A 12187-nucleotide genomic window follows, 5' to 3' on the forward strand; every position below is an offset into this window, starting at 1 on the left:
ACTGCTGTGTGTATTGCAACATTTCTTATTCATACAGTTATCAAGCAAGCATTAAAGCATAGTAAGAAAGTATGCCTGTCCCTTCTTGTCAGTCAGCGTGACACACACACTGAAAAAAAGCTTTTATTTCTAAAATTAACTTTGTGTTTTGAATTAGGAATAAAATTAATATACATTTTTTCTTTGTGTTTAGTGTTGCGTATCGAAGTGAAACTTCTTGCATAATTTAAATGTGTGGTTTTACTTGATATCTTGTGAGAAAAGTGCAACAGAAATTTGAAATTGTGATGCAGCTTAAATTAATTTAAAAAAGCTTTTTGCATAACTCTACCTTTTAAGATTAATGGTTTATATAGAGATTGTAAGGTAAGTAAATAGATGCCTTTTAAAAAGAACGTGAGGTATATTTGACGATCACTGGTAGTGGATGAATGTTTATATACACATGTCCAGTAATTTATTAATCAAGATAATATTTCACTTTACAGTGAGCCATTTAAACAATTTGGCACTTGTCAGTCGCTTTTACTTCTCCCTTGAAAAAAAAATACATGCTTTATGTTTTTATGAATGTTGTGGTTTAACCCAGCTGGCAGCTAAACACCACACAGCCGTTCGCTCACCCTCCCCCCTCCCTCTCTGGGATGGGGGAGAGAAACGGGAAAGTGAAGCCGGTGAGTTGAGATAAAGACAGTTTATTAAGACAGGAATATAATAATAACAATAATAATAATAACAGTGATAATGATAATAGTATTAATAATAATAATGTGTAAGAAAACAAGTGATGCACAATGCAATTGCTCACCACCCGCTGACCGATGCCCAGCCTATCCCCGAGCAGCCGGCCCCCCCACCCCGGCCAGCCACCCCTATATATTGTTTAGCATGACGTCAGATGGTATGGAATACCCCTTTGGCCAGTTTGGGTGAGCTGTCCTGGGTCTGTCCCCTCCCAGCTCCTGCTGCACCCCCAGCCTGCTCGCTGGCAGGACAGAGCGAGAAGCCGAAAAGTCCTTGGCCTGGTGTAAACACTGCTCTGCAACAATTAAAACATCAGCATGTTATCAGCGCTCTTCTCATCCTAATCCAAAACATAGCACCCTACCAGCTACTAGGAGGAAAAATTAACTCTGTCCTAACTGGAACCAGGACAATGAACTAAAACTTAAGTTTGGTTAAAAAAATATACTTGAAGATATATTTGAAAAATTTTTCAAATTTTCAAATATATTTGAAAAATACTTGAAAATTGTCACGGATAACTTTCCATTCCTGTCACTGTCAGGTCGACAGCAAGATATATATTTATGTTTTTAATATATTATTTTTATATATATACATATATATATTTAGTCTGTATGAATTTGACATTAATGGAAATTTAACTAATTACTATACCTTTTCTACTCCTCATCCATAGGCAATAATTCCATTATTTTTGTATCAAATCAGGTGCAATATGAAAGCACATCACAAATGCTCACTGCTCAGTTATGGCAGTAGGTAAAGTTTATAAGTTCATGATGATCTGGTCATCAGTGTTTGAAAAAATCTACTCAGTTAAATTGACTGGAAATAGACAAGAGAGGCAGTCCTGCGTTCCTAGAGCACAATCCTGTCTCTTTGTCCCATTGGCTCTGGCTCTTTAAGTTAGCTCCTTAAATTGTCAGCAAAATAACTTGGCAAAAGAAAAGGCATAACTTTTTCAGCCTTACGGAGGTAAGTCACCCCTATAAGGGTCCCAATGACTCTTAGAAAAGAAGCAAAGATGGGCAGGCTAATAGTAGAAAGGGAGAGTGAACCAGGAAACTGTTTACTATGAGGAAAGCTTATCAGCAATCAAAAGATTTCTACATACAGTGACTACTTTCAGCTGAATTCTGAGTTGAGAAAGACATGACATTACACAGTGGTACTATAAATTAATATTGTTATAAAATCCGATTTAATGTTGCAGAATCTTTTTTTTTTTTTTTGTCTTCCGAGACTGTTCAAAAACATCTCTTGAGTGCCGCTCTTGTATTTGCATACAGGCTCTTGATTAGGTTTGTCAGTCAGATGCTAGTTTGAGGTGAATGGACCTTGATTAATATATAGTCTTCATATACTAAATACTAATGCAACATTTTTATATGCTTTAGAAGAGTGCATGTAAATTATGAAAGCTGAACAGCATTCAAATAGCAAAAAATTAACTCTGCCCAAATTGTCAACCTGAACATTTTTTAAAAATTTGTCTAACAAGTCAGCATCAGACTTCAAGATAATAAATCTGTCCTTATTTTTTAACTCATTTTTTTCTATTTTTTTTTGTTTGACTTTTGTTTGAAATCTGATTTAAAAAAAAAAGATTAAAGCTGTTTGAGTAGATATTGTTTTCCCACACTGAAATGAAATAATTAGTTTTACAAGTATTCTCACTTTAGATTACATGTATATGGTTGCTTTTAATTGCATATCATGTTTTTATTATCTAACAGAAATATATAATGGGAATTTTGGAGTGCAATGTCATGCCTACGACAGCAGATGGCATAATTTAACAGTCGAGTTTGACAATGTAGCTGCTGAAGTAAAATATGACAGTCAAAACAACTTTATTTTTAAGATAATTTATGATTAATTAAAAATGTGGATCTGATTTGAAAAGCAGGCTGTAGCTTCATAAGGCTGTCGTGATATTTGCAATGTACCTAATCACAGAATGGTTTGGGTTGGAAAGGACCTTAAAGCCCATCTAGTTCCAACCCCCTGCCACGGGCAGGGACACCTCCCACCAGACCAGGCTGCCCAAAGCCCCATCCAGCCTGGCCTTGAACACTTCCAGGGATGGGGGATCCATATCTTCTCTGAACAATATTTTAAATGCTTTCAGAGCTATTAGAAAATAGTCTGCTATGTTAAAACATGCACTAGAGTATCTGATATTATCCCAAAAGAATAAATATATGCATTATTGTGTAATACTTAGCAATGGTATATTAGGCAGTCATGCAAGACAGAATAATTGAGCAAATTCCAGTTACTTTATAATCTTGAAAATTTGTCTATTCATAGCATTTCTTAAAATGTAAATGGTCATGAAAGAATTGAATGGTGTTCTGTGGAAAGGTCTAGCTGATGAATATGATTATTCAGAAGAATATTGGACCCCTTCTAGACAATATTAAAGAAAAGTAAATAAAATTTTAGACAAGAAGTTCTATGACAACTAGTCCGGTTATACATATTATTTTAGGACCATATAATGTTTGCTGTGGCTTTTACCTAGTACCTAGTTGTTGTTTTTTTTTTTTATTCTATATAATCAACATATTGTCTAGCTGATCTTGCCTTTTGTTTCTTTCTAGTACTCTCTTTTTCTTGAATGGTAGTGGAACTTAGTCTAGCTGTTTTACAAGCATTTTATTTGATAAAATAAAATTTATTGATGGGATACAAAGGTAGGGAAGAATAAAATTTTTTGTTTGCTTGTTTTTCAGCCAAGGAACTCATTCAAATGGGTCATTTGGTGCAACCCTGCTGACAATACCAAAACAAAGGTCATCTTCAATAACATTGGCTCATCATATAAGTTCCAGACGAACAAGTAAGATTGCGCGATTTGTATAGCCTAGTGGCAGGATGTCAAGGCAGTACATCATGCATTACAATTTTATTTATTTATTTATTTATTTATTTAATGCAAATGTAGTATCCATATAATACCAACATGTTATATATATTCTATATATATATATACACACACACACTTAGTATCTATACATTTTTAATTTGCTTCTAAGAAATTCAAAATTACGGTTAACATAACTTTGTAAAAATCTCACTAGTCACCTAATGCAATGTTATCTGCAAGTTGGTAATTGTTGAAAATTGCTAAGTTCACATACCTTAATAAGGACCTTTTTCTTTTTTTTTTAGTAGTGCTGCTTTTTGTAATGGAACAATGTTATTTATGCTCTGTGGCTTTCAAAAATATATATATTTTACAGTAACAAAATGTAATTACTTACTGTTCTTGAGGTTTGTGAGTCAATTCAGTGCAGCCTGTGATACTGTTTGAAGCGGATAATGTATGGATTCCTTTTTTAAGGGCAGTTAATGCCTACTGTATGTTCTCTTAGTAATTTGTTGTCATGCACTACCAATCACAAAAAATATGATGGAGTTTTTGCTTCACAGCTTGCAGGACAATAACTAATTCATCCATGGAGTATCCAAAGAATACTTCATGATTTTGCTCTTTGAGCCATTGACAAAGAGCACTTTATTGTTTTTGATGAAAGTATGTTTACAATGGTTATAACTTACCTTTTGCACTCATAGACCTATATTTTGTGTATTTTTGCAGAGGAAAGAACTGATATTTGGCTTAACACTAAATTTTGTGGTAAATTGTCAGGCACATAGTAGTCAAAGTGCAGTTTTACCAATTTTCTTTCGTAGATTTCCTGAAGTAAAACCTAGCTTCGTGTTCGAACAGGAATGGTGAATTTCATGGATCTAAAGATTAAGTTGGTTTTTTGTTTGTTTGTTTGCAAATATTTAATTACAACGAACTTTAGTTGTTTTTGTTAATTTGTTTTTAATGACTTATAGGCAGATTTGGACAGAGTGCCATACCACTAACAAAATGACACATCACTGTCAAAATGGCCAGTATCTGCCAACTTTAATCCCTTGCTTCAAAAATATGATTACAGTTTTTTTTCCTTTGTTTCTAAAAATGTCCTTAAGTCTATTTTTCCTTCGTTACAAAACAATGAGCTAAAACAGTTTGCACTAGGTCAGTTATCAGTACTGAATTGTTTTTGGTCATTTGTTCTGGAAAAATGCGATCCTGAGTCAGAAAGGAATATAGAAAGTTTCAGCAACCAATTAAAGTTTTCCAAAGCTAAAAACAAAACGAAACCTTTGAAAGCCAGATGTTATGCATTACATAGTCTGCTCCTTCAGATATAATGCCTAGACTGTGCTGTATATTTGTAGATCTCAAAACTAGGAATAAATCTTGCTGATCTATATGTATTTAACAGTTTGAACAGTACACTGCATTTTGAAAACTTCCACATTCTTTACAGTTTATAAAGATTATTGTTGTTTAATTTCAGTCTTTCTAAACAATAAGACTATTATTATAGTCTGAACCCAATGTTATATTTGTTTTGGAAGGTGCTTCTCCTGGCCTGAGTCCTGTGGGTTCACCTAGTCATGGATCTGTCTCCAGTGGGACCCTCAGCAGCTGGTCACCTGTAGAATTTCCTGATACTGCTGATTTTCTTACAAAACCAAGCATTAATATTTATAAGCCTCCAGCGTACACATTTAGTTCATCAGATTTTCAGCAGCAAGTTAAAACACCTATAGGTCATGTGTGTAGCAGGTACTGTAAGCTGTTACATTTTTAGTAACTTCGTGTGTGTTGAACATACTATTGATATTTTCATTGAAAACAATAACAAGGCCTATTATTTGTTAATATTGAAAAAAAAAGGCATATCATCTCATAATAATTTGTATGTATGTTATCCAGGGAACTAACCGATGCTGTATCATTGAGTTGTGTACTAATGAATTGAAACATTTCAACCTTGGTAGGAAATGCAGTAGCTATTGTAGAGCAATAATATTTTACATATTTTAGAGAAGGATGACTTCCAACCTGGGAATTTAATTCTTTATGTCTGAACACTTTCTAAATAATTATCTCTACGTTGTTAATTCATGGAAATGAGTCCAGGGGAGGTGATGGCTGATTATTTTCTAAGTACAGGCTAAATCTGTATGTGCCTAATTTAGAAGAAAATACTAAGGTCACTTGGTGGAGGAACCTTGAAAAGCATATCTTTTTACGAAAAGTAATTTGCAGATTTTTTTCAATACAACACAGCAATAGCAAAAGAAGAAAATTACTGAATGTTTTAAATATTTTTCATGTATTCTGTAAGCTGTGGATGTCACATACTCAAGGCTGTTCCAACACCAGAACAAGAATTTGCAGAATATAAAGACAAAAAATCAGGTGGGATTTCAAAATAGACAAATATTTGTGTTTTCTTAAAAGCCAGTTAAATTAATATTTTTATATTTCTACATGAAATTTCACTATACTTTAAATAATTTATATGCATATATTTTATTTCAACTTGCCGCTTGGGATAACTGGGATAATCTAAAATATTAACTGCTTCAGAATAAGGATTATATAATAGGCTTCCAGTCATAGCTTTATAGACCTCTACTCAGTATGTCAAAAATTTCTGTACTATCTCAACTAAACTAAACACTGCACCAATTTGTACAAGTAAAAAGTCATGCTTCTACTTTTTCTAAATCTTCAAATACATTTTGTCTAATAGATTTTATCCCCTAACACTTTGTTGTTAAATTCTTAAATAAGTGGTTTAGCAACAAGCTATTATTTATCTTTCTATGAAGAAATCTGTATGATAAGTACAAGAATTATTAGTCATTAATATTTTACAAATAAATGATTGATATAGTATTTATCTGTTTATTTTCTTTAAGGTGAAGCTGGGAGCACTAGTGTTCCAAAAGAATCTTTCTACCATACAGAGAAGACAAAAGATGAAAAGAAGGAAATAATCATTGAAACACAAAATAGTCCACTTGTAAGCATGTAATTGCAAAAGAACTTGCAGTAACTTGTATCAGTAAAATATTTATCATTTGTAACGTGTAGTAAAGAGGTTTTGTTATTGCTAATATCTATAGTGACTGAAGGGAAATGGTGCATCACTGGAATTCAAATTTACAGTTAATAATAGGGTATTTCTACCTCACAAAAATTTCAATAGCAAATAACAAGATGATGACTTACACTAATTATTGTTGACCAAAATTAATTTGTGTGGATTTAATGTAGGTAGTATGTTCAAATACTGATTGACTTGTATTTTCTACTTGAAGTTTATGAAAGATACATCAATTTCAGTGAAACTATAAAGACACTGTTCACACAATGCCGTATATTGGTAGTGCAAGAAGACAAGTTGTTGAATACACCTTTCTACCATTTTGGGTCTATACATCAATTTTTCAAATTTGATTCAGCTAAGGAATTGTCAAAGCTCAGTAAATGTTAGCTTATGCATATTTTTGCTTTGTTTTATTAACTCAACTTGCTTTAAGAATAATAATGGTACCATCTCAGAAAGCTGCCCCCAAATATGAAAAGTCAAGCAATTAACTGTGCTATTTGTGCTGTTCATTTATGATTTTTCTCATAGCCACAGTTACAGCACCATTCAATAAGTTCAATAAGGTTTTATCATTTTGATGTTTTCTTGTCAATACAGCTGACAAATTAGTTTTCATTCTTATTTTAGAGATGATTAAGTGTCTTACTCTCATACAGGTGGAGCAGAATCCTACATTAGAAACAATGTTAATAGAACATGACTCACTAATGGAGAAAATGAACAATTGGAACTTCCAAATTTTTGACCTTGTACAAGAAATGGGAGACCAGTCTGGAAGGATCCTTAGCCAGGTTTGTTGTATTTTATTATATGAGGGAGAGGGAGGGCGTATAAAACGGTCAAGCTTTTATATTTCATTTAAACTATTGTAAAGTTTTGCAGTCAACATAAATTTGAACACTAACTTGAAAAGTGGAAATTTCATTTTTCATGTACTCCATCTCATAGTAAACCATAAGTGATTTATTTATTTACAACTTGCTCCAAATTTTCTGAATTTTATTTTCAATGTAAAATAGGTTAGATTCATGCTTACTGGAATGGATTTTGTAGTAATGTGCCATTTCCTATTAAAAAAAAATGTCTCCTGCTTTCAGAATTGCTACCTTGTTTGTCAACCATTTCTTTTTTCTTTATTTCAGTAAAATAATTCTGCCAGAGCTACACCTGTGGGGGAAGAGAAGTGATCTTTTAGGCAGTCTTTTGCCTCTTGATCCTACAAACAATGGGATTTTTTTTCCATGCTGCTTTCTGCATGTAGTATCCCTTTTATCTCTTTCTGACTTACTACTAAGCTCTTTTGTGCAGTTTCATGTTGTGCTGAAGCCAATCTAATGGCAGGTGCAAAAGAATGAACCTGTTTGGTCTTCCTCAGCCTCTCCTATTCATCAGTGTCATCTGTAAACTTCTGTTTCTTTATTCTGGATTTAGAAATCATGGGGCTATAGTATGAGCTGGATTTGGTTCTAATACAAAGATGAAAAGTTTTTTTCTTGCTAGTATCTTAGTTTTGTATGTTGAGGTAGAATGTATGTTTCTTTTGGTTCGAGGGTAGTGTTATGAACAAGTACTTGGAGGGAAGGAAAATGGTTTAAAGGACTCATGTGCAGGTGGAAAAATAGATCTGCATCTATACTGAAGGCATGGAAAAGACAATGAGGAAAACTTCATTTTTGTCATTAGGCACTGTCTTTTCTTTTATTATCTACAAATATTCTGGCTATTGTTTTAAGTCTTCAGTTGGTTTTCTTTTCCTTTTTTTTTTTTTTTTAATCAAATGTTGACAGGTCTTTTGTCACCTCAGTTATTGACTGCTGTTAATGTGCAGTCCAGAATGCTACAATCCACTTTTGAGTGGTATTTTTACGGTTGTATACTAGTACTCTGGGATCTGTATTAGCTTGTGTTTCATTTGTGTGCAATCTGGTGTTTAAACCTGTAAGTACTTAAGTGTGCAGGTTTTTGCTTAACTCTGCCACAAGTTCTGGAACAGTTCTTCTGTATATATGTGTATTACTTGTCTTCCTCCTCCTCTCCCCCCAGTCCTTTTGTCAGTTGTGCTGTAAGCATCCAATATATACTTTGGTTAAAAGCCAAATAAAAACTGTATTTTACCATTATCGGTTGTAAGGTTCTCAGGTTGAGTATGTGTAAGGGGGATGGTTGGGACAGCTGGAAGGAGGGATGTCCCCTCATTTTGTTCTGATGTTTCTTTGAGCACCTCCCACACTTCAGAGATTTTTCTCTCTCAAGTGTCTGGGAAGGAGGTGGCAAAAGAGGTGTAGTGTCTTGTTTTAAAAAGTTTTCTCAATATTTGCGGCCTTAACTGGTTTTCGGTCTTTATAGTCACTCTGTTCTACTTGTACAGCTTAATGTATTTGCACAGTATTTACGTATGTACGTGTCATGTACATTTAAAAAATATTCTGAAATAGTTTTGGGTTTACCAGACAGATTGTTTTAAAAATACCCAAGATATTTCACAGTGGTTAGAAAGAATTGAATTTAAGTTCTCTAAAAATAAATACAAGTGTGGGGTGACTCTCTTCTTCTTCCCCCTCCTCCCTATTAATGGATCTGCTACTATAGTTAGGTAATCTGAATTTTAGAGTAATAAGTAAGAATATAGATTTCTTCTTTTTTAGGTTACTAATGGAACAAAGCATGAGTTCCCTAATGTATTATGAAAAATTTTAGAGAATGTTATTAAAATAATCAGTTATAAATATAATTTATCAGTAGAGAAAAAAGGTTTAATTATCCTGTATTTGAGAGGAATATAAAAGTGCATATTTTTGGTGTTAAAATGATTAAACATATAACTGTATTACATTAGCTTTCAGGTAAACTTTAATGGCATATCAATAATTTCCAGCCCTATCGGCAAGCAAAATTTTAAAAACAAGAACATTTTTTAAGTTGCAAAAACAGAATATGCTTAGGTATTGTGTTATCTTTCAGACTAAAATGCATTTTAATGTGTGTTTAGGTAACTTATACTTTGTTTCAAGACACTGGTTTGTTTGATATTTTCAAAATCCCAGTTCAAGAATTCATGAATTACTTCTGTGCGCTCGAAAATGGCTACAGAGATATTCCCTGTGAGTAATATATAATTGTGTGTGCTTTTTTCTTATATGTTAGCATATCTCTTTGAGGTCTGTATTAATATTTAATATGGAGGAATAGAAAAAATGTTAATTATTATATTTGTCAGAATTTAGAACTTATTTAATTTACTGCACCAGAAAAAGATTCCAAAATGGAATTTTTTAATGTATAGGCTGAATATAATCTTAAATTATTTGAATGAGTAACTGAATCCAACATACTGAAATCAATAGGAGAACATCTGTTGATTTAGCAGAAAATTGGATTAGTCCTGTAGTAGAGCTATGAGAAAATAAAGAACTTTTACAGCAATCATTCTTCTGTCTGTTTAGTGTTACCAAATTTAAAAATAAAATAAAATCATGTCACAAGTGTTTGTGCCAACCCAGATGCCCGTAGGTGTCAGAATGGTATCAATGCTAGTAGCTCACCATCACTGATTTAAAAGGTCACTTAATCCTTTCCTGACTCTCAGGTCGGATGAAGTATGCCTAGAGAATGTATGATTTTTACCTCACTTATTTCTTAAAAGCATTGTGATATAGTGTCTACTACCAGTTTAAAAGTTTTTTTTTTTCCTTTATATTTCATTGAAGTTTCTCTTATATTTGGTTCATTAGATATTTTTTGTGGTTCCTTTGTGGTGGATAGATGGAACTGTTGTTTAATCACATTCAATGCATTTTCTTGTATTTTGAAGGTCTGTTGGGTTACTTTAAAGTCCCTTATTATACACAAAATTGGTTCTAATTTCCCTTTGTAAATCCTTGTTCCCTATTCTTACCATATCCCAGGTCTTCTCTGGCTTTACAAAATCCAAGAGTGGCACAACAAATACTTCCAGGTTTTCACATAACACATCTTTTAATTGTGTGTTTAGTTTTATAGTCAGTCTGTGATTCACTGTAGATCTCTAATCCTTTTTGTGGCATACCACTAACATTCTATGAGATCCCATTAGAAATATAATTTTAATGAAAAACAAATGGATTATATAACAAAAATAGTTCTTTAGATATTAGATAGTAAAGCTCAATTCTACCTTGGGGTTTTAACCAATTTGGAACTAGTTGATCAGTCCTTTTACTGATTTTTCTGTACTGATTTGCCCCAGGTATTTCTGCAGAAATACAACACTCAAAAACAGTTAATTTCATGTTTTAATAAAAGAAAGTAGAGGTTTGGTTTTATATGAATAATGTCACAAGAAGTACAGTGTCAACAAGTCCACTCAATTGAGTTAGTTCCATTCTTTCTATCTGTCCTTAATTTCATTTTTCTGCTCTTGTTTCTCCAAGTTATTAATGTAAGTTAGACATAAATAATTGTTTTGATGTTTTATGTATTACTACATTTTAATTTTAATTTTATTTTTTTATAAGAAACACAGTGTATCTTATGCGATGTATGAATATACATAAGCGTTAGTGTTTTTTTTTGTGTGGAAACACTGGTTACAGTACATTTACAACACAGGGAAAAGGAAAGAATAAGAAAATGACATTGAATCTTCATGAGAATTAAAAGTCAAATATAATATATTATGTCTGTGAAATTTGAAAAATATTACAAATAGTTTTGTTTCTATTTTCTTTTTCTTTATTTTCAAGATTTTTTTTTTATGTGCATTTTTAAAAATAACTTGCACATCAAAGCCTGAGTAAAGGGTGTGAAGTAACTCACTTGCTTATTTTTTTTTTATAATTTTCAGATCACAATCGTATACACGCCACGGATGTTCTTCATGCAGTATGGTATCTGACAACACGGCCCATTCCTGGATTTCAGCAAATTCATAATGAGCATATAATGGAGAGTGATATGGGTATGTATCCACATAGTTTACTTCTATTCATTTGCTGTAATAATGTTTTAATGAAACTACAATAAATTAAGCAAAACTGCGGCTCTGGGCAGCCTGCTCTAGTGGTTGGCAACCCTGCCCAGAGTAGGGGGTTTGAAACGAGATGATCTTTAAGATCCTTTCCAACCCAGGCCATTCCATGATTCTCAGGGGAAAAAAAAATATTCTTGTAACTCAAATATTATTGCTTATATTTTAATATAAGGCAGTAGATATATGACAATATTAGTATATACCATTCAAATATTAGTATAAACAATTCAGAAGTATCATACAGTTGATTTTAGAACAGTTATTAGATGAGCTGACTTGTTAGCCAGGAATACCATTTCACTTAAGCTTTCTATGCTGAATGAAACCTCTGCATACTGCTAATGTCAGTACGTGTTTAGCACTTGAAATACATTAGACTAAATTTTTCTTCCTGCTTATGAGTAGTAACAGCTCTTCCAAAAGTCTCTTTTATCATTTGTGTGAATGATAGTTA

General features: G+C 32.7%; 1 protein-coding gene across 20 annotated transcripts in view; it reads left to right on the plus strand.

The window, feature by feature from the left end:
- The window catches only part of PDE3B (phosphodiesterase 3B), a 107876-nt gene that overhangs the window by 70739 nt on the left and 24950 nt on the right, over positions 1-12187 (plus strand). For all 20 annotated transcript variants that reach the window (XR_014585181.1, XR_014585182.1, XR_014585183.1 and 17 more), the window contains 7 exons: positions 3486-3592; positions 5176-5386; positions 5952-6025; positions 6532-6635; positions 7382-7516; positions 9715-9826; positions 11548-11661. Coding sequence is in view for 2 of the 20 variants with exons in the window: in XM_083838645.1 (XP_083694771.1) it covers positions 3486-3592; positions 5176-5386; positions 5952-6025; positions 6532-6635; positions 7382-7516; positions 9715-9826; positions 11548-11661 (857 nt within the window). In the remaining 18 variants the exon portion in view is untranslated. The remainder of the gene's footprint in view (positions 1-3485; positions 3593-5175; positions 5387-5951; positions 6026-6531; positions 6636-7381; positions 7517-9714; positions 9827-11547; positions 11662-12187) is intronic.

The sequence above is a fragment of the Anser anser genome (assembly GCF_964211835.1).
Source record: "Anser anser genome assembly, chromosome: 5".
Lineage (NCBI taxonomy): Eukaryota > Metazoa > Chordata > Aves > Anseriformes > Anatidae > Anser > Anser anser.